The 26,060-nt window shown below is 39.6% G+C and overlaps 1 protein-coding gene across 5 annotated transcripts in view; it reads left to right on the top strand.

The window, feature by feature from the left end:
* The window catches only part of col12a1b (collagen, type XII, alpha 1b), a 133,351-nt gene that overhangs the window by 66,542 nt on the left and 40,749 nt on the right, over positions 1 to 26,060 (top strand). For all 5 annotated transcript variants that reach the window (XM_034899320.1, XM_034899316.1, XM_034899319.1 and 2 more), the window contains 16 exons: positions 624 to 753; positions 1,169 to 1,308; positions 1,414 to 1,543; positions 1,806 to 1,945; positions 3,297 to 3,426; positions 4,390 to 4,529; positions 6,796 to 6,925; positions 8,640 to 8,779; positions 9,204 to 9,333; positions 12,731 to 12,870; positions 13,767 to 13,896; positions 14,483 to 14,622; positions 15,069 to 15,198; positions 20,079 to 20,221; positions 23,688 to 23,817; positions 24,327 to 24,469. In XM_034899320.1, the coding sequence (XP_034755211.1) occupies positions 624 to 753; positions 1,169 to 1,308; positions 1,414 to 1,543; positions 1,806 to 1,945; positions 3,297 to 3,426; positions 4,390 to 4,529; positions 6,796 to 6,925; positions 8,640 to 8,779; positions 9,204 to 9,333; positions 12,731 to 12,870; positions 13,767 to 13,896; positions 14,483 to 14,622; positions 15,069 to 15,198; positions 20,079 to 20,221; positions 23,688 to 23,817; positions 24,327 to 24,469 (2,166 nt within the window). The remainder of the gene's footprint in view (positions 1 to 623; positions 754 to 1,168; positions 1,309 to 1,413; positions 1,544 to 1,805; positions 1,946 to 3,296; positions 3,427 to 4,389; positions 4,530 to 6,795; positions 6,926 to 8,639; positions 8,780 to 9,203; positions 9,334 to 12,730; positions 12,871 to 13,766; positions 13,897 to 14,482; positions 14,623 to 15,068; positions 15,199 to 20,078; positions 20,222 to 23,687; positions 23,818 to 24,326; positions 24,470 to 26,060) is intronic.

Below are 26,060 nucleotides of genomic sequence, written 5' to 3'. Positions count from 1 at the left end.
TTGTAATGCATTGAACTTCAGTAGAATTTTCACGTATCTGTACTTTACTTCGTTATTTAAATTTATGGAAATTTTTACTTTTACTCCACTGCATTTCCTAAAGATAACGTTTACGTTTACTCCACTCATTCACCAATATCTCCCCAAGTTTTTTCTTAAATTTGTTCTTAAAGGTCCCGTGATATGGTGCTCTTTGGATGCTTTTATATAGACCTTAGTGGTCCCCTAATACTGTATCTGATGTCTCTTTTACAAAGGCCTTAGTGGTGGTTGGTTCGGTCTGTCAGGTAAGATGTGAGCAAAGAGAGTGCAGAGCCAGAGAAAACCAGATCCAGGAATGTCAAAATGAGGATCTGGTGGTTCACTGTGTCAAAGGCAGCAGAAAGGTCCAGAAGGATGACAATGTAAGAGAGAGAGAGAGGTTGCTCTAGTGATGTGAAGATGCTCAGTGACAGCAAGGAGGGCAGTTTCTGTTGAGTGGCCAGCTACACTAGGATCAAGAAGGTTGTTCTGGTGGAGATTAGTAGAGAATTGATACAAGACTGCTTATTTCTAGTTGCATGCTTGGTTCCCTGTCTGGGTTTCGAAAGCAGCTAATTTGTGTAATTTGTTGTTGAACGTAGGAAACAGTGTCTGCAGGCACAACCAGCACCACTCTGCGAAGCCTGCAACCCGACACCCTCTACACCGTCTCTCTGGTTCCGGTTTACGCTGGCCGAGAGGGAAAGATGATGTCTGAGAATGGAAAGACAAGTAAGACTCAACCTTAAACTGCACAGTAGTTGAAGCAATTTCATTTTTCCATACAAATAAACATACATTTTACTGAAATGTTTAAAGGAAATGTTTCAGTCTGAGTAAAAGATGAAGATCAAATTTACTCAATGTACCATTTTTTTCTGTCTAACAACACATCAACAGGTGTGAATTAGTGTTTGTATATCTAGTTGTTCCTCGGCTCTGTTTTGCTCTGCGCTGTTATATTGTATCTACGGGATACATGGGTTTCTACCTGGAAGTTATTGTAAACAAACATAATTTTTGTGTGACCCTTTAACATACTTCAGTCAGTATTAAAACAAAACAGATTCATATCCTTTAAAAACATTGAAATTGTAGATGCTGGTTTTAAAACCTTATCAGCAGCCTGACCTGTGCTCTTGTTTAGGGCCACTGGGAGGAGTAAAGAACCTGAGGGTGACGGACCCCACCATGACCTCTCTGACTGTGAACTGGGACCCAGCTGACGGAGCCGTTCGCCTCTACAAGGTCTTCTTTGTGCCAGTGGCTGGTGGCCGAGAGGAGATGGTGAGACTCTTTCACACCCGCCTCACAAAAACAGATCATGCAGCCAGCTCAGGGATTAACTAAGCATCTAAATGCCTTTTTATTATTTTGAATCTCTATAAACAGGAGCAAGTTCCTACAGGCACCACCTCCATCATTCTCAGGAACTTGATGCCCGACACCCCGTACACAGTGTCCGTGTTACCCGTCTACCCAGCCAGGGAGGGGAAACGCCAGTCAGAGAACGGAAAAACATGTAAGTCACTGTAGAACTTTTCAGTTATTCAAAAAGTATTTAAAACAAAAGGTCATTGTGGTTCTGGAAGTTCAAATGTCGATGTCAGCTGATCTCCCTTTTATCCTGCTTTTATGTTTCTTTTTTCAGATTTTTCTGTATGTTGTGTTTTTTTGTTGTGTAAAGCACTTTGGATACCTGCTGGTTGCTGTAAAGGGGTATATGAATACATATTGATTGTTTTAAAGAATGTAAAGATTTAAAGCGATTTCCCCGCTCGCAGTGCCTTTGGCCGGAGTGGGCAACATGAAGGTGACCAACCCGACCATCACCACTCTCACTGTGACCTGGAATCCTGCCGACGGAAACGTTCAGGGCTACAAAGTGATCTACAAACCTGTGGATGGAGGACTGGAGATTGTGGTAAGATCCTCTTTGCTCCTTTGTTTCATCCCTTCAGTAGAAAATCTATAAGAAACAAGAACTGCACTTTGAAATGTAATAGGTTTCGCAGCAAAAGTTAATAAAAAAAACCTTTTAGACTTTATTTGAATTCTTCAAAAGAATCCAAACGATCAAAGCGCTCAACAGGGATTTAGTGATGTCATGCCTCTCTGACAGGATAATCCCGTCATGCCTCACAAAAGCGCCTAAATCCTTTGGCAAGAGGGCATCCGTCATTGTTGAAAACGTGGGGTTTATGTTTTCTGGAGCAACTCGTAGAGAATAAGTACGTGTATATCCCGTTAATTAAATGCTCATTCAGGATGTAAAGAGCCGTGAAATAACAGCTGACTGATGATTTGGCTGCTCAGCTGTTTAGAAATGCTTAATTTGTCTCTGCCGATGACATAACAGTTACCCCCATTAGTACGTCAAAGTCAATTCTACAGAGGAAGTTTTAACGTCTTTGCCAGAGGAGTTCGAACAATGAACAACAATCAATGCACATCCGGGAATAAAGGATTTTTTTATGTTAGTTTGATATAAGATCACGTTTGTAAAATTTCACAGTTGTAATACAGAAAATGGAAAAGTTGCACGGACAATATGTAAAAAATAAACCATAAAAACAAAGGCTTTCACAATTTTTACATTACAGTTCCTTATATATGTAATTTTATTACATATTCAACAGTTCTAAAAATTTTATTTTTTAAAACATCTTACAGGTTTTACTGTCATGTCTGTAATTATTCATTCACTTAAGATAAGTTTAATATATCTTTTAAATAAGTGTGTTGTGTTTTGTAATGTAAAATTGTAGACAGTTTTTAAAGTGGTTAACTGGTTTTAGTGTGAAATCCTATGATGGTCTGTTTTAAGAAGCTGTTCTGTCCTAAAACAACACAACATTATTTTAATTTTAGAGCAAAAGAAGAGGTTTTCAATATTGTCACACAATATTTGGAACATCAGCACTAAAAAAGCAGTTTAACAGTAATTGAATCACAAGTGCAGTAAACTTATGTGAAGTCTTCTTGCTGATCCTTGAGAGGGACGTTTGTCTTTCTACCTGCTGAAAGTCAAAGGTCAGGGCTCTTGGATGCTAGTGGAAATGTAGCCTCTTGGTAAAGGACAGTTTGGCAGGGTGTTTAGTTCGCCAATTGTGTGTTTGACCCAGTACTGTCGTAACGTTGGTCTCTTTGCAAGAAGGCTGCAAATCAATCAGCGTGCTTCTCTTGGAAGTTCTCTGTCCTGAGAGGGATTCAGCTGCATGTTGCTGGAAGATGCGTGGGAACGCTATTTTGATTCACTCACTGTGCCTTTGCAGGAGCAAGTGTCGGAGAGCACCACCAAAACTGTCCTAGAGAAGCTTTTGCCTGACACCCGCTACACCATCACTGTGGTCCCCGTCTACGCAGAGGGAGACGGACCCAGCCTTACAGACGAAGGGAAGACAAGTAAGTATCTTTGCTCACGTGCTATTGGTTGTTTGGTATTTAACATTTTATTCAGGTTCAAGGGCTTCAATGAACCTTTAAAAAGCACCTGAGTCTCCAAGAAATCATTAAATACATAACTCCCTCTCTAAGTCTTACTGAGGAACAGTTGAAGGATACTGAGTAGTCAATTGCAAAGAAAAACAGACAGAAAAAAGAGGGAAATAAAGAGACATACTAAATGTAGTTATTCTTTAAACCTTAGCAGAAGTGGAGCTAAAAATGTACAGGTTGTCTTAAGGGGGGCTATTTCAGCTAAATGTATTCTGACTTCAACTTAAATTTTTATATCAATAACTTGCATATTCAGAATTTAGATTTTCTGCCACCGTACATTTTGTACAGTAAACGTAGCCTTTTCTAGTTGATATAAATGTTGGTTGTGGATATATTTTGCCTTATGCGGCCACCAATGCTACCTACTGACCTCATTGCTACTGTTAGTAGTTCTTCTCAGTTGTTCAGTTCAAAGTTCGTTATTGTCCCTTGAGGGGAAATTTAATTTGCAGTTGGAGGTTCAACAATACATTAAACACAGCACAAAACATTAAACACAACCCACAGATTGACAGAAATTTTTTTTCATCACTCCATCCATCATTCAGTGGATAGTGTCTTATAAAATCCCTTGAGATTGTCAGGAACAGTGATTTCTACTGGTGTCACAGAGAGGCCCAAGTGACACTAATGAAAATTGTGTATTGCAAGAGTTGTGCAACACAGTATTCAACAGCAACAGTCTCAGTAACAGCAGAGTAAAACTTAGACCTAAATGAAAAAGATGCCAGAGAAGAACCATTTCTTTGCCGTCCAACATCTGGACAAACTGCCCCCCGGACTCCAGTAACTTCTGACTAGACAGCAGCTGTGTGGCGCTCCGATCCAAGCGCTGGATCTGACTTCCTGTTTGGTGTCTTTGCTCAGAGCCACTGGGTTTTGCGAGAAACTTGAGGGTTACCGATCCCACCACCAGTACCCTGAACGTCCGTTGGGACGCCGCAGAGGGAAATGTACGCGAGTACATTGTGATCTGGGTGCCCACTGCCGGAGGAGAACAGGATGTGGTAAGTCTGCATCTGGTTACGACTCCACAAATATTGTTTCCCCAGGTTTAACACTTTTCCTAAGTTGGTATTTACTGCTAAGTAAGAGACACTTAATGGTAGAGATGATCAACACCATCTTTTCCTTTCTGATACCTGAACTTGCATATCGGCAGATACCAAGCATGATCCGTTACAAGTGCATTATGTACTGCTATTGTTGTTAGTATGACCTGGGTCAGGTAACAGTAGCCTCTTTACACATACACTCCTGAATAGAAGAAAAAAGTGTTTGTCTGTTTGCATTTCTCTAAACCAATCACAATTGTGTTGGGTGGCGCTAAGTTCCAGACAAAGCTGCTGTTACTCTACTAAATAGTCTTAGAAAGTGAGTTTTTTATATAGTAATGTGAGCTATTTAAAGTATCAACTAGGGATCTTAGCCAGGGACATATTGGTTGATGTATCACAGTGGAAAGAAAGCCCAGGTCTCCCACCTGGTTGTTTCTCGAAACAAACCAGTTTTGTGAGGTGAGGGACATCTGGATGTTCCACCAACTGTCCAGTGAATGACCTGTCGTTGATCCAGACTAATGTTTGTATGACCTGGCTCAGGTTACATAGAATGAAGGCCAAAGAACTTTCTTTCATTATCTACTTTGACAATCAGTCATAATAAAAAAATAAACTACTTTAGAGTATATTTTTTTCTGGGCTAAATTACCCAGTATTGCATCGGTGCATAGGCTCACATACTGATATCGGTACCAGCATTTTAGGCAGTTGGAGGCATTTCCAATACTGGTATTGGTATCAAAACAATTGTACTTAATGGCAACATAGTGGGCAGAACTCAGCCAGTTTTATCTAACTGTCAGGCTTTTCTTGTTCAAGATGTTGGGTTTTTACGAAAAACTGAAAACTTCATCCATGCCCCATTAGTATCTTTGTTTTATGATTGCGGGAATGTGAAATAAGATATGTTTATTTTGCTACTTGGAAGCATTTTAGCTCTCTTAAAGTAAAAATGATTGTTCGGTGGCAGTTAGAAGAGACCGTTATTTAAATTCCTCTGTTTCTGGCCCTCTGTAACTGACTGGTATTTATTTTGTATTATTGTAAATGCATCTGTCTTCGATTGTGGTTTCTTTGTGACTTTAGTCCACTGTGAATAGTGTTGTTTTTAGAAGCCTCTGTTTTGCATGCTTAATTAAAGGACCAAACTTTACCAGAGATTCGGCATTTATACAGTGGCACCACTGACTGTTAATGCTTCTAACCTTAAAGCTACTTAAGGTAAAAAACTGTATTTAAATGAGTTAAATAAACCAAATTTGAAATTGATCTAATAGCTGATGGTCACTGTAAGATTAGGTTAGAATATACAAAGCGTAACACCTTTATTTTCTAGAGCAACATGTGTAGGACCAGACTGCTACCGGATTTTACTGTTCTGGAGAAGTTGTCTTTTGGCTGTCTATGTCCGCTCTCTCATGTTGTCTGGTTGAATTGGGACATTTTATTCTTCTTCAGTACTGCGTGAGCAAATAGGTTAGTCTCATTTTTGGCCTCAAATTCAATTTCCCTAAACACAAATGGAGAAAAGCCACTAGCGTGATATGATCACACCTGTCTCCAAAGCAGTTTCCTGAAAGATCAGTTTTTCTTTTATTGTCCCGGAAAAAGAGCAATATAACGTTATTGAAAGGTGAAAACCACAGCATGTTTTACATTGACTTACATCTAATGGGAAACATTTCAGGGTGATATGGAATTGTTTAACTCGTCTCCATGGCAGTTTCAACAGTTTTCTATAAAGCAGTGACAGTCTTGATGGGGTCCATTTCATTACCCTCAAGATTTTGTAACTTGGTTCCAGTAATGTAATGAGATGATTGGATTTGGAAATAACTGAAGTTATCTCAGTTCACTGGCAGATTTCAGGACTTACTATTGGATTAAATGGATAAATATCAAATTTGCATGCACTCCTTCTTGTTGCCAGTTTGGTGCTTTGGTCAAAGGCCCAGACTGTCTCAGGACCGAGTGGAAGCATTCTGCTTAAATCCGCCTTTATCTCCAAGCTTCTACTGTGCCTGTTAGTGAGCTGACAAAAGACAGACAAAGCTGCATCCAAGAAAACTGGGCTCAGAACACATTAAACTGTGATATTGTTCAGTCTGAGAGTCTCACTGCATCTGTCAAAACCCTTCTTTTCTTTTTCTAAGAGTTGTCAAAATTCTTAGAGTTCACTAAGTTCAAAGTTGTTTCCTTTCTCTGCGACCAGGACCAGGTGTCTGGAACCACCACCACCACCCTCCTGAAAAACCTGGAGCCCAACACTGAGTACACTGTGACCGTCGTGCCGGTCTACCATGAGATGGAGGGAAAATCGCAGTCTGCAAACGGGAAGACAAGTGAGTTCAGATGAGTCTGTTGATCGATTTGTAGCTGCGGGAAGTGGCCTGGCTCCTGAGAGATAAATAATGATAAGCCAGAATTTATGTGTTTTTCTTTTGGATGTGGAAAAAGAATAAAATGCTGTAGTGTAAAATACAACTTTATAACCCACATAGGCCAAAAACCTTAAACTCTCTAAATCTTAGAGATTAACTAATAAAGACAACAAAGACTGGACTTTTAGATTGACAGGGTGCTATAAAAATATTGAAAGTAAGTGCAGCAAGAAGAAATAAGACCAAACCATAAAATAGAGCAGTTCTTGCAGGTCGGTTTTAGAGCGGGATTTAAGACTTCTTCAGTACAACTTCAACAGCTATAAATAAATTTTTCTATTGGACAGATGTTAGTGATGTGGCACCCGAATTGTGACAATGTTAGCCAGAAATTTAACCTAAAAATACCCACCTTAGTCAAATCATACAAAATCATTAAATAAATGAGTTCATAAACAATCCTATCCTCATTAATTGGGATATTGTAGATTTGTTTGCCCAAATGGAGGATGTTTGATATGTTTGCTTCACCAGCAGAACCAGAGTGACGACTTAAAACTTTAAAGGTCACAATTTTGGGAAAGCAACTTCAGATACAGTATTTGGGGACCACTAAGGTCTATATAAAAGAGACTTCAGATGCAGTATTATGGGACCACTAAGGTCTATATAAAAGAGACTTCAGATGCAGTATTATGGGACCACTAAGGTCTTTATAAAAGAGACTTCAGATGCAGTATTATGGGACCACTAAGGTCTTTATAAAAGCATCCAAAACGCAGCATTTCATAGGACAATGCAACACTTAAAAAGTATCTGAGACCAGTCGGGTTTGTAAACATGAGCAGGATGCGATTGTTTATTGGCGTCTGGTTAATGATACATTAAATATCACAATTTCAACATTTCAACAGTAAATTTACTGTATGTAGCAAGGGCTCTTTGAAAATACACTGCAAAACTACCTCTGCCATGTTCCAGCTTTGATTTGACCCCTATGAGCTTGTTTTCTGTTGGTAAGTGGTTGTGTTATAAGCAAGGTATTAAACAGTAACGAGTAATCATATAGAAAATATATCAGTATATCACTACACAACGGTATGTATTATTGCTTACTCAACATTCAACCTTTATGGAAATGCAAATAATGCCCCATTTAGACCGACAGAATTACACAACCTGCTTTGGTGGTCGAGCTAAACCATCCCCTCGAGGTTGGGTGCAGGTTTAACAAAATCACTGAAAAGTTAGAGAAAAACGTAACCATTATTTTTATCGTTAATTAATCTGTTTATTATTTTCTCAATTATTTGCTCAGTTTGTCTGGTCTATATGTGGATAGGTGTTTCCCCATAACCCAAGTTGATGTGCTCAGATGTCTTGTTTTGTCCACAACTCAGTTTACTGTCACAAAGGAGAAAGGAAACTAGAACATGTTCACATTTAGGAAGCTGGAATAAGAGATTTTGTAACTTTTTCTTTACAAAAAAGACTCAATTTTTAAAATAGTTAGGCAATTAATTTAATAGTTGACAACTAAACGATTCATCTTTGCAGCTCTGGAAAGATGGAATAAACCGGGGTCATGCTTTGAGGAGACATCCATCATAATGTTACTAAATTAACTTGGTGATTAATCTATAAATTGCTTTTGTCTGTAATTATTCCTCCGTAGATCCTTTGGGTGGAGTGAAGAACTTGCAGGTGATCGACCCGACCACCAGCAGCCTGACGGCCCGCTGGGATCCAGCCGTGGGAAACGTCCGCAGCTACAAAGTCTTCTACGCTGCTCAACCAGGAGGAGAAGAACAAATGGTACACGCTGTTTTCGTAAAATTATGAGTTTTTTCAAGTTTCCGACCGATTCATAAGATTGTATCCAGGCCTCAAAAGCAGGGTTCAACAATAAGGGCAACCGAAATCCCGGGGCAAGCAAAACGCCACATCAGGGAATTAAATACAACAACCACTTGCCCGTTTTGGCTTCATCATATCGTAAATGCCGGTATTGTGTCTCTGTTTTGCGAGATCTTGACTTTTTTTTGTGAGCAAACATTTACTTAGGGCAATTTTTTTACTTGCCCGACCATACAAGTGAAAAAAATCCTTAACGTTGAACCCTGCAAAGGTTCCTTCATAGCTCCACTTCTGTTCGCTTCAGTGTGGACTCAGACAATTTCACCATTATCACATTAAGTCGTTATCGTGCTGACAGCGGTTTTAACATTTCGCCGAACAGGAGGAGGTGTCAGGAGGCACCACCACCACCATCCTGAGGAACCTGGTCGCCGACACCGTCTACAACGTGGCTGTTGTTCCTGTGTACCCGGACGTGGAGGGCATTCGGGCGGCTGAGAAGGGAAAGACAAGTGAGTGAAAGACATTCAGCTCTCGTCCACGTGGACGCACAATGAGTGCAACAGTGGACAGAGCTTACATTCTTGAAAGCACAAGAATCAAATAATCAAATCTCAAACTATTCCTTCCTTGGATTGTTTGTGTCAGATGGGAGTTTAGCAGACAGGACTAAGGCAGGAATGTATCTGCATCTTTACTCTAATCTGGTGCACCCTGCAGGACTGGACAAACACAGAGTTAGTCTGTTTCATGACATCTCACTTCACTGGCAGCCATTTACTTCCACTCATTCTTTCAACTTCTTAGGATCTAGGGCTGAAACTACCAACTATTTTCTTTTAACACCAAAATGTTTATTTTTTTCTCAATTATAGGCTTAGTTGTTTGGTCTATAAAAAATGTCAGAAAATAAGTGTTTTTTCCCAAGATGATGTCCTCAAACGTCTTGTTTTACCCACAAGTCATAGATATTCAGTTCATTCTCACAGAGGAAGAAAAAAAATAGAAAATATTCACATTTAACAAGCTGCTTTCAGAGAAACAGTTTTTTTCCTAAAGAAATGACTTAAAACAATCAGTCAATTATCTAAATAGTTGGCGATTAATTATTCGATTACTTGATTAATCTTTGCTGCTCTGAAAGGATCATACTTGTTCTGGGCCATTAAAAAATGTAAAAAAAAGAAAAAAAAGAATGAAATTTCATCTCTACCTCATTAAAGTGATATGTTTCCTGTTAAAACACAACGTTGATGGTCATTCTAAACTGTAAACCAGTGGGGTATTAGCTAGGTAAAGAAAAGCAGAGCGGTGGCATTTGTTTGAAATGCAGACATGGTGCTATTGGTGGGGTTTCATGTGATGAGGACAATTTGTACATGCCGATTCTCTTATTAGATTGGCCTTTGTCCTTCGCTTCAGATGATGCTTGAGAGGAAAGAGAAAAAATCTCTGCTCATTTGTTGTTAGTGGGAGAAACTAAGAATCTGAATATATGTTTACATAAGTGAGGAAAATGTGGATGCAGTAAAGGGAAATAAAATGTACCCATTGTTCACTGTCATGGAAGTCCAAGTCTTTAAAAACTGTATAAACCTTTCCTAAGGATGCAAAACAGTTTGAACTGGTTCGGGAAATCATTCCTTGTTTGTGCATTTGAGCACCATCTGACATCCAAAGAGCTGATGTTTTATTAATGCAATATTGCAAGACTACACAACTATAAAACTCCCATTATTCTTTTCATGCCATTGATGTTTGCATGATTTATTTGTTTATTGGCTCTTTGTTTTTATTGCGACTCACAGAGGAGATGTTATCCACAGAGAACAGAAAAAAATAGAAAATGAATCAGAAACAAAACAACAGGTGCTATTAATCTTAGGTACAGTGTGGGATATAACCCATCTCTGCATATATAGTTCTGTTCTCTGTAACAGGAGAGCATATTTTGGGACATTTTCTACCCTAACGAGACAGTTCAGAACAAAGCTGACAGAAAAATAGGGCATGACATACAACAAAGATTCCCCGGCCAATGCTCAAACCAGACATTTGTTAACAATGTGTCAGCCTCTGCATGAATGTTGGAATGAATAAATGAATGTATGAATGCCTTTATTATCATTGAAGGTTCACATACAACATCATTTTCCTGTCTCTCTTAAAAATGTTTAAGACTGTTCCCTTTAACCTCACGCACTAACTATGTGGTATTTGCTGTGTGATGTAGCTCTACTGCTTGCTTCTCTTGAATCTTAATAAGCCTTATATTTAATTAAATTGTATGTTTTCTTTTGATGTTGTCAGAGACGGTCGTTGCGTCAGGTGAGGTTGGGCGGCTCCACAAGATGATGCTTACAATTAACCCTCAGAAACCCAAGCAGTTTCTCAGCGGTTCTTTGCTTCTGTCATATTTAATTCGCTACGGGTTCATTGATCACTGCACTATAAAATCCTAACTATAAAGATAACCTAACTACAATCCTAAACATAATATAACATAGTTGCAATGCCATTGATCTTTAAAAAAAAATGTCTTTAATCATTTCTTTATAAAAATTGGAAGAAGATAACCCGTATATATACAACATTTTAAAACGTTCCCGCAGATGTTAACCAATATTGGGAAAAAGGGGCTCTACATGCTGTTCATATTGACATTTTACATTTTTTTTACAACCTCTACATCCAACCTCCTTTATCCTCTGTGCTCCGTGTAAACATCCTGCAGTTCAGGACCAGGTTGACGTGACTGTTGGTCTCAGCCAAGTCCATCCTGGCTTTCCAGTTGCCCTGAGGATCTCGGAATGGAACGTTTTTGTTTTTTTTACCACATCTGCTTCACGCAAAAGGTTTATTTTTGAGACATAAAGAATAAAGTGGTTTTAATGAAATGTCACGATAATAAGCTTAGTTTTGTTAACTTTTCCAGATAGAAGCATTCAGAAATTTGGAAATGCGACAATAATTTCAGTTTTTACAGTTTCTGGCTCCGTTAACTAATGTAATTTTGGTGATTTAAAAATAAATAATAATATGCCTTTTGGGTTGTGAGGCCCATAGAAAACCAGGATGCCCTGATTCCTTCGCCTTGTTGCTCAATATTATTTTCTTTAACCAGGAGATTGTGATCATGTTTTCAACCTTTCAAAGAAATCTTTATTGATGCATTCCTAACAGCATAGCTGGTAGATATACATCCTTTTAAGCAGCGGACTCGTGGTTATTTCAGCGTTTTTGATTCTACTACCTAGACAACAATTTTGAAACCTGTCTCTGCAGGAAACAGCATTACCACACTACAGTAAAATAAGTCTGAGAAAATGTACTTTTTTTTGCCAGAGTAGTGAAATGAAACCACAGGCTGCCTGAGAGACTGAAAATCTGCCAGTAATGTAAAGTCAACTCTGAATTTAATGGGCTAAAACCTGCAGGGTAACCACCGGTATGGTCCTTTAAGATGGAGAATGAGAATACCGACCTTCTTTATTTGGACATTTGTGGCTCACAAAACAACATAATGAGTGCCAGAAAGTCTCTTGACTCTGATACATCTGGACACTCCTGATGTGGTAAACCCACCCATCTGGGGCACCCTGCAGGATAAAACAAATGCTCACGATTATTCGCATCAGTTTTTTTGTCCTTGATGAAATTCTTTTAAGTTGAATTACTGTCTAATAGGGATGTTTTAAATCGCCTCATAGAATGCCAGAACGTTTAGACACTGTGAGTAAAGGAAAAGAAGTGCCTCTGTGGTAGAAAACTTACCCGATTTTGAGACATCTGGACAGTCCTGATGAGGCAAACCCCACCTGTCCGGTCCACCCTGCAGGATGAAACACACAGTGATGATCATGTGCAGCAGTTGTTTCAGCCTGTGATGTGTCTCGCCTGGTTTTGCAGAACCTCTGGGTGGTGTGAAGAATCTGCAGGTGATCGACCCCACCACCAACTCTCTCCGGGTTCGCTGGGAGCCTGCCGAGGGCGATGTCAGGCAGTACCAAATCATCTACGTCCCTGTCAGCGGGGGAGCCGAGAGCATGGTAGGTTTTTTTTTTTTTTTAAAGATGAGTTTCAGGGCATTTTTGTATATAGGACAGCTGAAGACATGAAAAGGGAGAGAGAGGGGGGCATGGCATGCTGCAAAGGGCTGTAGGTCGGCGTTGAACCAGCTTCCGCTGCGTGGAGAAGTGGCCCTCTACATATGGGCGCACGCTCTACCAGGTGAGCTGCCAAGGTGCCCGCATGGTAGGTTTTCAATCAGGGCTGCACAATAAAGCGCAATTATATCAAAATTGCAATATAGACTAGTGCAATGTCCAAATCGCAGGAGGGCGCATTATTTGTTAAAGGCAAAATATATGTCAAACCAAGTGTACAGACTAACGCAAAAATCTTTGTTTGGTACAGATCCTAGCAAAAATCACACTATAACAATTTTTTATTTCATTTAATCTTAACAGTTTTCAATGAAAATGTTAATAATGAAACAAAAAGGATCATTCCCTCAAATCGTGAATCACATTGCAATCGCAATATCATTCAAAATAATACCAATCGGATCATGCAGCCCTATTTTCTATTGAGATATTTTATTTGTTTGTCAACTGCAATTCCTGTTAAAAGTGTTGCTTTATTTCTATACTTCCTATACTCTAATAACTGCTAGTTTATCCATTTTATTTCTTTTTTTTTGTGTCAGACAAAAGCCAACTAAATTGAATTAAACTAGCTGACCAAACAATCTTGATACAAGGTCCCTTTAGCAGCTGTTGTTGAGCTTCCGATTGAGTCGCCAGATCTTCCTCAGCAGATGAAACATCTACATTTCTGTGAAAACTTAGCAAACTCAACTTGCCGATAAAGATCGTATGATGCAATTGTCTTGTTTCCACGGTTGAGATTCTCATGTGTGATTTTGTCATTTTGTGCTTTCCAGACTCAGGTTTCTGGAATGACGACCAACACGGTGCTGAGAGACCTGCGGCCTGACACCAAGTACAAAGTGACGCTGGTGCCTATTTACCCTGATGTAGAGGGGAAACGTGCATCGGAAAATGGAAAGACAAGTGAGTTTGTCCACAGTAAAACAGCTCACAAAGGCCTTCAGTAAAATGGGTTTAATCCAACCTAAAGCACACTAGGTTTTGCATGACTTCAGATTTTTAAAAGTCGACTCTGATGTTATGAAAGTCAAGTCAACGTCTATAGATGACGTCATAGACATTTATTTTAGTCATTAGCCTAATAAAATTACACGGAAGGAATGCTTTAAATTCAATACCTGTATTTGATCATCCTTTAATATCAACCCTCAAATTGATTTTCTTAAGAGGCTTGCTTTGTTTACCTTAACCTTTCTAGTATTTTGCAACCTGTCCAATTTATCATTGAGTGCTTTTGCAGTGAGCTCAACTACCCGTTTTTCAGTTTGTGTTTCAAAGTTTGCCATAAACCAACACTCACTTCAAAGTTTATTATCCGTTTTTGTTGGCAAAATATGCGTTGGAATTATGCTAAGTCAGTAGATGTCACTGTCCTGTTATTGACACTTGACAACAGACTTGTTAAACCTCCGCCAGGCGTTAAAGCGTTAAGTTACTGTAACTCAAACAGGAAATTGACAACCATGTAATAGTTGTGTTTTGTTGACAGAGGCTCTAGGCGGTGTGAAGAATCTACAGGTTACTGATCCCACCACAAGCTCCTTGAAGGTGCGCTGGGAGCCGGCGGAGGGCAACGTCCGCCAGTATCGCATCTTTTATGTTCCCGCAGCCGGAGGCGCCGAGGACATGGTGAGGCATCAGGTTTTTTGCACGGAAAGAAGGTCAACAAGAGTGTTAGGAGTGTCTGCAGGTTAAGGTGTCAGTCCAAGAACATTTCTAATTTTATACAATTAAACATTTTCTGGTGGAGCCAAAGCACATTAATTAACAACAAAATTGCTAATTTACATGCGTAGTCCCCAGGCAGGTAACAAAATCAGAACATTACATGTAACGGTATGTAATTACAAGTTTACAATGTGGTTGTGTGTGTGTGTGTGTGTGTGTGTGTGTGTGTGTGTGTGTGTGTGTGTGTGTGTGTGTGTGTGTGTGTGTGTGTGTGTGTGTGTGTGTGTGTGTGTGTGTGTGGGCGTGTGTGTGGGCGTGTGTGTGGGCGTGTGTGTGGGCGTGTGTGTGCGTGTGTGCGTGTGTGTGTGTGTGTGTGTGTGTGTGTGTGTGTGTGTGTGTGAGAGCAGGAGCAGGTTTCAGGCGGCACAACCAACACCATACTGAGGAACCTGCTGTCGGACACTGCCTACACTGTGACTGTGGTCCCAGTTTACCCAGAGGGAGAAGGTCTGCGCCAATCTGACAACGGGAAGACACGTAAGTCCTCCACTCTCCTCCCACTGTCTGATTAGACCTCAGTGGATATCTGACAACAGATGGAACTGCTTTCACGCCGCAGATTAAGACACCAATGTAGATTTTGGTGATTACGACAGAAGCCTAACTAGGAATGTAAGAATGGAAGTCGCCCTCCAAAAAAAATCTTGGGCCTTAGAGTTTGGGATCAGAACAGGCTGTGCACCCATTGGACGCTCCCAGAAGACATTTACAGAAGCATCATAAACTGGGTTAAACTGTGCTTACTACATTTAGATGGACATTAAGAAACTCACTATCGTAGCAGCATTAAAACACCTTCTTCTCCTAATTGTAAAGCAACCCACTCAAAAAAATTTAAATACATTTAATTAGTGGGGAAATACATTCTCAGTATTCATCTTTGAAATGTTTTCTCTCGTAAAAGTGAAACATGAAATACTTCCATCAAAGTGGAACATAAATCCAACATTTGGTTGGCTTGTCCAAATGTGTTTTCCAGTGCAGCTAATTCCTCATCCTGTCTATTAGTTACATGATCACAGCCTCTTCTCAGTTCTTTAAAAAGGGTTTCTTTGATGTATTATGTGAAACCGCTTCTTGGCAGTTGACAGATAATTTGGTCCGTGGCCCATTTCTGCAGTCAAGACATTTTCACTCATCAGGGCACAAATTAGATACTCTTGTTATTTACTTTAAGAAAGGACAGGACAAAATCTGGTTGTGGAACGTGAAAGATCAGCACCTGTCCCTCTCTCATTACCATAATTGAGGTGCCCTTGAGCAAGGCCCTTAACCTCCAACCGATCCAGTGGAGCTGCTCAGTGGCCAGCAGATCAGACTGTGGATGTACTGGGCAGCTTCCAGGTATGAATGTGGAACTGTGTGAATGTGATCAGGCCGTTTCTGCAAAAAAAAGTGGCTTCCTCTCAGTGAATCTATCCTGAATAAATAAAAGTTTAAAAAAATCCAGAAAGCCCAGAAGCCGAGCTACAAAACCAGGTTTATAATCTTAAAGCCTTGACTCATTAACCCGATAACCGGCCGCCGGACAGTCTGACGAGGTTGCTGACTCGAGTCTGTTCCATGCCGTCGTAAGGCGAGTATTGCCGGCAGTCAGATTTAGATGACCAATCTGATAGGTGAAGTGCTAACCCGGAAATGAACGTGATATTGACTTTAATGGAAACTTAAGGACTCTGCCACTGTTCCAGAGCTGATCAGCAGCCATTAAGCAACTGGTTGAAATTAGGAGTTAAAGATGCACGATAAACAGCAACTTTTCAATTCCCTTTTTAGAACCTTGCTATGATACCAACATTAAGGCTACAAACAACCCATAATGCAACACTTTCTAAATGTAACAGTGCTGTACATCGCTGTATATTTGGGACAGTTTTTGGCTGTCTAACACAGTTACAAAAATTGAAAGAAGTGGATGTTTAAACCCATGTTTAGCATCTTTAACATTTGTATGTTTGACACCAGCGTTTGCTCATATTGGTTTTTAAAATGACAGCCATGAGAGTAGCCCTCTGCTGAACTTCCTTTTTAACCATCTCCTCCTGCGGTGAGATACAGGTCAAAGGTCACAGTATTATGGAGCAGCTGCCAGGGGCCAGCAGTACAGGACAGAAGAGAAACTTAGCAGTCATTCCTTTTATGGAAATAAATGTCCAAACTTTATGTCTATGTGCCTCCCTGAAGTGAACTTAAATCTGATTATCCTGGACTAAAGCCACTCATTATCTTCAGAATTTATTTAATTTTTAAAATCTTTTTGCAAAGTTTGACAGCACAAACATCTTTATAGTCAAACTGTATCTTCCAGGTGAACCCTCAGTGGAAAAAGTACTGTAATGAGCCAAAACACCTAAATAACCAAAAGTCAGGATGAGGCAATGGAACAAAAAAAGAAGCTCAAGACTTTCATAGTGATTCATGGCAGATAATAAAGCAGAGATATTGTGGAACTTTTAAACTACAGTTGAGAGTCCGGATGGAGTAACGTTCTATGTTTTGGAGGGTTGAGTCGTCTGGGTGGTTTGATGTCCCGTCGTGTGTGTTGGTTTTGTTTTTGCCCAGACGGCGTGCCATGTTCAGACTTTCAAAGTGATTGATGGCAGATAATAAAGCAGAGAGAATGTGGAACTTTTAAACTAACGTTCTGTGTTTTGGAGGGTTGAGGCGTCCGGGTGGTTTGATGTCCCGCTTGTGTTGGTTTTGTTTCTGCCCAGATGACGTGCCATGCTCAGTCAGCAGAAATGCATCCTGGGGTTAAGTAAGTGGGAAGCTGAGCGTGAGGCAAGACTGTGATTCCACAGAGTGCTCCAGCCGAATAAAAACATAAGCCTGAATATTTTCATTTCTCAGGATAATGAGGAGGCTTCATCAACGAATCATCCAGATGTAATGTCTTTGTTTGTAAGTCAGTTTTAAGGAAATTTGTGGACAGTTTATGCTCAAATAGAATTTTTGGTGCTTTATTACAAAAAATGTTGGGGCTCAGTGGTGCCGTGTTCCATCACTTTATTTCTCCGAGATGTTAAAAACTCATTCCCCTTATTCCTTTCAGTGAGATCCCAGTGGACTCATCTGGCCTCCCACTGTGGTAGCCTATGGGTTAGCCATGTTAGGAAACATGATAATTTTGCAGAAATAGTCTTGCTTTTCCAGACCCACCTCCTAAGCGTGATGGAGGAGGATCTGACTACTCCACATAGAAAACGGGAATGGAGGAAAGCATGCTCTGGTTTATTGCCATTTCTTTAAACCAATCACAATCGCCTTGGGCGACTCTAAGCACCCGGAAAAGCCGCAGAGAACTCTAATAGGACAGATAGTCTAGGTAGCTGTCTGGATTTACCCTGCAGAGATCTGAAGAGAAGTTAACTATAGTCCTCATTAATCGACCAGAGTTTAAAATACCAACCCAAAGAAAGCCCAGGGTAACGGATATCCGCCCTAAATGAGTGAAATCTAGCAGATTTTCTGTCGTCAACGAAGTTGTCCTGGAAGTGGAACGTCAAAGATATAGACTACAACCAAAATAACCCTGTACCAATTTATATGGAAACTTCTCCAGTCAAACGATACGTGCATTTAATTGTTTTTGTTCCCAGATCGAGAAGAATATTACTATTTTGCTATTACTATTATGGTTTTGTTTGCAGCCAGTCATTGCTAGCATTCCTCAATTTAACGCAACATGTGATTGGCCCACTACCGCAGCGCCTGCAACCCATACAGTCTGTGGTTTGGGAAAGTTGAGAGCATTTAAACACTTTCAAAATGTATCTGATGGTGGCATTTTACACAACTGAATGCTTCCATTATCATGACGGGTATCAGTGAAGTAGACAAAATGGAACAGTATCAAATTAAGTACTCTATTGATGTCGGTATCACTTTAAGATTACACAAGAACTCTTCTCCAGTACACCACACTTTATCCACCTAAAGATTTTTGGCAAACTTCTCTGTAAAGGACGGTGTCTGAGGATGTTTCTGGCTTCCCTGTATACGTTTTGGTGAATAAAGCACATAATTTCTCTTGGTCTGCCACCAACACACCACAGTAAAACCCTTGCATATTTTGAAAGCAGTGCTTTTTCCGTGTTTGAATGCCTGCAGAAATTATCACCACTTGCTAAATGCAGATTTGTCATTTATTTATTTAAAAAAGTTTTTATTGCTTTAATGAAACCTTAACTTATACAGAATGACATTGAGGACTAATGAGTAGAACTTGTTAAAAGTCACAGGTTTTGGCCGCAGCGAGAGATAAACCAGTAATGTCTGTTGACATGCTAAGAGACATCTCCATCACAGCCGTGACATAGCTGCCCTCTTTGCGAGTCTGTCTGTCAATGAATATGAACTTCTGTGTGATGTTAATTGTCTTTTATTACCAGTATCTCAGTCCAGTTTTCACGTTTCCGTCACAGGATGAATTTGTCACAAATTGTCTGGACAAAAACAGTATTTTAATATGTGGTGAGAAATTGTGTTTACTGCTATAAAACGATTAATGACGCTAAATTACAACAAGATTACCTAACCTCTATGAAGGATAGAAGTTAATTTTGTCCTTGAATGATAGAAGTAAAACGGTCTGTATTTCAAAGGTATTAAATAGCAATTTCTTAACTGTGGTTATACATTAGGAATTTTAAATCTACCCACTGCATCTAGTTTTATTTTATTGGGTAAGGCTCCAAATACCATGGGGATATGCACATCTGGTTTGGTTTAAAAAAGGAACTTAAGGGCTTTTGCATAAACCCCAAACTGTGCTACTTCTCTCTACACCTTCAGACACTATAAAATGACTCTCCTGCAGTAGACTTCTGCTGCACTCAGCATTTGAGTTCAACTCAAAGGTTGACTGTGATGCATTGTCTCCCACTGCAAATACAATTTATTCTTCCATTAAATGTTTTTTTTTCTTGATAAAAGCCAGAGGTTTTGTAAGTTATTTTGACAAAATGTCAGCTTGTTTTAATCCTAAACTTTAACTGTGCACAAAAGACAGTGACGGATTTTTTTTTTAATGAACTAAAAAGTTCACATGGGTTCTGACATTTTGTAAAAGGTTTGAATTATTCAGTTTCACATTGGTTCTGTAGCTTTTTAAAATTGCAACTGGAAAACTATTTAAAAAAAAAAGTTTTTGTTTAGCACTACTTACTAACAGGAACATTTTCAGGAATGTAATCACTTGTGTTTGTAAATCCATCAGCATTAGCCGTCATTTTCTGGGTCCTTAAATGGGACGCACTTGGAACGAACCCTTCATTTTGAGGTTTGGTTGCTAAGTGAAGAAAGTCAACACTCACCCTGCCTCAATTCACTTTCTCTCAACCTTTGTGACCTCACAGTCCCACGCACGCCACCCAGGAACATCCAGGTGTACAACCCCAGCCCCAACAGCCTGAACGTGCGCTGGGAGCCCGCATCAGGCCAGGTTCAGCAGTACAGGGTGGCGTATTCCACCCTGGACGGAGCAAGACCCTCTGAGTCGGTGAGTAACTTGGCAAAGAGGAAATACATTACATATAATACAATTATCTCATCCCCCAACAGTTCTTGTCTTGCTTGTTTTAAGATAAAGAAGATATCATGACAGATAGGGCTGCGACTAATGATTCTTTTCATTATCATTTATATTATTACCAATTTCATTATCAGCTATCATTCATTATCTTTAAATAACAAAATATACTATTCAATTCTTTATTTAGTCTATAAAATACCTAAAACATAATGAATGTCCTTGAGCCCAAGGTGACATCTTCAGATGGCCCGTTTTGTCCAAACAACAGTAAAAATCCCGAAGAGATTCAATTTCCAGTGAACTACTTTAGATGGATTTTAGCAAAGGTTTGGACTCAAGTCAGACTTGAGTTAGGGGCCCAGTCACTTTAGATTTGACTAAATAAAAAAAAAATCATAACTCATGACTTCACCTGGACTTTAGCCTTTTGACTTAATGTCTTCCCAAAGTTAAAGTGTGCAGCAAATGAATTCTTCTTTTCATAGAAAATAGATACACTTCAAATGAATCTGATAGCAGCCAATCACTTCCAATCAATCTGATGACACATAACACATACTGGAGCAGAAGGTGAAAGGGCAAACCATCATACAAACTGATATAACTTCAGATTATCACATTCAGATGTTCTAACTGTGTAGATGATTTGGTGAAAGGTACATGACTTGTTGAAGACACAAAACACAAAGTTTACGACCTGGACTTGTACTTGACGGAGATATTCACTGACTTTGACTTGTTAACTTTGACATAGATTTTGACCAGGGGCTTGTGGGCCCTGACTTGGGGCTATACGTGAAGGACTTGATTTGGATGTTTTAGTCTTGACTAGGTTCTTGGCCTTTTTGGTCTTGAATTGGTTCTTGACTTTGTTCATGACTTGGTACTTGAATTGCAACTTGATGGGCCTGACTTGGGACTTGTATGACTTGTACGTCTTGACTAGGTTCTTGGTCTTTTGGGACTTGACTTTGTTCTTGACATGGGACGTTTTGGCTTTAACATTGTTCTTGGATGAGGACTAGTTGGACCTGACTTAAGACTATAACTTGTAGGACTTTTTCCCACCTAGGGATTTTTTTTTCAAAATGTACAGCTATCCATCTGATTAATTCAGTGAAACGTACGGTCAGACCTTTCACCGGGTCGGCATATTTCATGTAAACTAAAATTGTCTGTTTTGGACGTTCCTGTTACTAAGTTTCACTAAGTGTTTGCGTTGATGTTGCACAGATGTTTGAGCAGCAGTTATTAGAGTGATGCCTTTAAAAATGGGAATCCTGACTTGTCAGCTTTTTGTATTTCTCCATCAGCACTGATTTCATGCACCAGTGCAAATATCTGGATCCCGTGAAGACAAAAGGGGGCTTTATTTCCCCAGAAAGAGTCTGAACTCAATGACTGAAGTTTGGAAATGTTGCACAGCGTACACATCTGTGGCTGACATCAGTGCAAGCTCGTATGGTGGATATTTTGGGGCCATAAGGCTGTAATGCAATTTGGCCGTTCTGATGATAAGGATCTGCTTAGATGATGATTACTGTACAGTTTATTCTCCTCCGTACTGACCACTCTGAGTAGTTTATTATTCCTTTTAGTCACTACTTCTTGTATGTATTTCCACTTTTGTTGTATTGTATTTAAATTAACTTTAATTTTGTTTTTGTCTGAGAGGAAGTTGGTTTGACAGAGACACAGAGAAGACACAAAGATGAGCTCAAGAATATAAAGATTAAACTCTTAATGACAACTTCAGTATGATTCGGTTCAAACTGGCCTGATTTTACATCCCACATTTAGAAGCTGCTGTGAGCATATTAATCAACAGGGGAATTACTTTACTTTACTTTACTGCTAAGAGACAATGCTCCTTTGAAGAGACAATTCCAGGTTGGTATTGTTGGTTGAGTTAAACTTAAGTGGGCTCAGCCAACAAAAGAGATGTCAGAGTAGTAGATTCAGCACTTTATGGATTAAACTATGTGGGAACCCTGTGTAGCATTCAAGCGCTAGTATTGGGTAGGCGTTAATGCTCGTGCAAGGTACCAGAACCACATATGTTCAGGTCCTATCCCCTGACCAATGGGCTATTCTGACCTTAAACACTGGAGATCATGCCTAACCTCAACTAATCGGGTTGCCATGCGTTGTGGGATTTTTAATAACGTGTCATCTGGGCTAACTAGCAAACCTTATCAGGGTTAGATAACATTTAAAAGGTATCAGCAAAGCACTATATGCTTTATAGTACAATCCTTATGTTTTATTATTATGCTGACATCAAATGATATTGTATTTTCCTGGGAAGTCAAGTTCACAATATGCACGACATTCAAGTGGTTTACATAACTTGTAAGTACACTATTGCTATGTGACCGACAATATTAATAGAGAACAACTTGTTCTGTTTTAAAACAAATTGTGTGAATTAGGAAAGCTTAGAAAACAAAAAGTCATCAGTGAAAATACTTTTCTTTTTGATAGGATCTTAGAGCTGTCAAAATGTTTGTACATACAAATACATGAATACCTTCTCAGTGGATCATTAAAGTCGACTTTGAAACAGTCAACACATTACCTCGTTAAAGCCCATTAATTACCCAGAAGAACTGAGATTCTTTGGCTCCATTTATTCACCGAGATTTACCTCAATCAGTGAGCTACATCTCAACCCTCAAAAACAGCTCTGCCTTTAGGAAATGACTAAAGACCTCCGGTCCTAACGTCATTCATCATGTTTAAAAAGGACAACAGACAATCCATTTGCATTACTGTGGAGTTAACTGGAGGGATTTGAGACCATTCCAGCAGGCGTATGTATGCTTCCATTTGTGGGCTCTTGACTCAACACCACCATCACTGAGAAACCCATTTCATGGTTGGGTGTGCCAAAAGCTTTGGGTCCAAAACCCTCTGACATATTTGCTTTAACCAAAACAAAAGCTGTGGATGAGGGTGGACTCGAGTTCAGCCGATATATTTCCCATGATAATATATTTCCCATAACATCTCCGATTTTCATAGCCAACAAACAAGGACGAATGTTCTGATAATCCCAGTGACAACAGGCAATCTGCAGTTATCCCTGTTGTTGGAAAACACGTTGAGCTACATGTCTGAACCTGCTCTAAGTCGCTGACAGACCCCAAGCTCTCCAGCCGCTTCCTAGCACAAACTGTTTATCCGTTAGTCCACTTACTAAATGAATGATATGTTTGCCGTCTAACCTCCCAGGCCTTTGTTAGTGTTTCAGAAAAAACTCTGGCAGCAGAAAGGGATGAGCAGTGAGGTCATTATGTACATAACCACTGCCAGATCTTTATGTAATGCATGAAGAGGCTGATTAGAATAGGCAAAGCCTTCCCGTTTTGGCTGTCATGATGATGATGACGTCTGTATATTCTTTTGAACCTTGGGTTTCTTTTCCACAAAGGTCCTGGTTTCAGGAAATATCCACAATGCCTTCCTGGACAACCTGATCCCAGATACTCCTTATTCGGTCAGTGTCACGGCTCTGTACGCCGACGGAGAGGGATCAGCAGTCAAAGACAAAGGCAGAACACGTAAGTACAATCTCACTTGCTGACACTGTGTATGACCAAGTGACCATGCTGGCCATTGTGAACATCCACATTGACTCACATGCATAAATGCGTAAGAAAACAACTCTTTTTATGAGAGGCAGCTTATGATTCTTTGTTATGTTAAAACTATTTAATTTTATTTGGAGGTGGTCATAAAACAAACAACTTCTACAAAGACCAAACAGGACCAAAAGAAGCCTACTTCACCCTAAAGATGCATATTGTTTATGTGTATTGACATTGTATATGAATTACTCAGATTTGCCTTGAATTTATAAGGAAAACTTTGTTTTTGTCGCATGCCTCCACTGCCAAAAAAGAATCAAAAAATGGAGAAAAGTCTTGATGAATTGAAGCAATAGGCCACATTTAACAAAAGCAAAACTGCATGATCCAACTGATGTTTTGATATGGTTTTGCTGTCCGCTCTGTACACATTAAGTGTGTACAGTTGTTGCACAAGGTAACTCAATGTGGTTTTGCTGCAGTGCCTCGCGCTGGTCCCAGGAACATGCGTGTGTTTGATGCCACCACCAGCACCCTCACCATCGGCTGGGACCACGCAGAGGGTCCCGTGAGCCAGTACAGGATCGCCTATGCGCCCATGACCGGCGACCCAATCACTGAGTTTGTAAGTACTGACTTTGGTGGATCTGATTTAAAAAAACTAAAGCTTTAAAACACCACGATAAAGTCACACAATAACAATAACTAACTAACCATTCAAGGTCTTTTCTTTTCTTTTTTTTTAAATGTGTTGATTTTCTTTAGAACTTCACGTCTCCATACAAGTACAAATCATAAAACAGAGTGACTGAAAAGGGATGGGATAATGGACAACAACTTAGAGTTTAGACAAGAGTGCAGAAAAAAAATGGCAAAAAAAAAAAGGTTTTGCACGATTATGCATAAAATAATTAGACAAAGCACATATGGGCTGTTGATCTACTTTATCACATTACATCTGACCGCTTCTCGTTTCATGTTCTTAGAAGCCAATTTTCCACCTTGAAACATGACTGAGCCTCTGACATGGAAGATTACTGTGAGAAAAGGTGACTTTCATGACAGTTACGGAAACATTTTGGGAGGGCTTGCTCTGTTTGTTTGGAATTTATTGAGAACGTCAACAGAAGTGACCATGCAGGAGCTCATGGTGAACCTTTAAGAAGCAGATATAGACAAGATATTGATATTGTTAAGACAAAGAAAATACAAAATCTCAAGGCTTATTCCATTAACTCTGGCCTGTACGTTCCAGCAATGATGAGAGATTAATTTCAGGTTATGACTTTTTTATTTTATTTTGGATAAACTCTTCATACACTCTCGCCATCCACCTCTCACCGTGATGTTTCATGCAAAGTATGGGATGAAGTCATATCTCAGGATTCCCTTGGCCCACTCAGGTTATAAATCACCGATTAGTGAGACTAATTACAGGCCCTGTTAAACAAACGCGACTGCAATTTGGGCCGTAATGACGTTATTAATAGTTATAACTAACGAGTTGGACTGGCGGGGGAGTGCGGAGACGGCCCAGCTGTGCTCCCCCTCCACTTGTTAGCAAAACACCTGTTCTGTATGAGTCATCAACTGCAGCTGAGGGACAGAGATGAGAGGATTTCTGCAGACAGGGACTGACGTGGGGAACTTCTAACCATTTATAACTGCATGCAATTATTACAATTTAGCATCTGTGGCTAATATAGAAAATTTGTGTTTGAACACAGCTTCCAAAAGCCAATTGCCAACAGCAATTGTCTGCTTCAGGACGGAAAACAATTCCTTCCTGTCATTTAGAGATTAATCTGCTGAAGGAATGAAAAAGTGTTTTCAAGGCCTGGAAACTAAAATAATGAAAATAATATTAACAATAATAATCTTTATTTATAGAGCACTTTTCAAGTTACAATTTGTTTCCCACAACAAACAAAACAAGCCAGTTATGAAAACATCAGGTTTAAAAAATATTCATAAAACAGAGTGCAAGTCAACATATTCAACATTTCATAACACTTACAACTCTCAACTCTCTAATAATCTAATGCCTTCATGTATAACTATAAGGGGATGTTTAGAGGCATTTATGCAGTACAGGTAGATTTGAATACATGTCTTGGCTGAATGGGGCAGGAACTCATAGCAATGTTTAACCAGTATTCAAAGTACGAGGGGACCCAGATAAGAAGTACAGAGTTCTTGCACACTGAAATGTCTTA

This window comes from Etheostoma cragini, chromosome 18, assembly GCF_013103735.1.
Source record: "Etheostoma cragini isolate CJK2018 chromosome 18, CSU_Ecrag_1.0, whole genome shotgun sequence".
Lineage (NCBI taxonomy): Eukaryota > Metazoa > Chordata > Actinopteri > Perciformes > Percidae > Etheostoma > Etheostoma cragini.
This window is presented reverse-complemented; position numbering and strand designations above follow the sequence as displayed.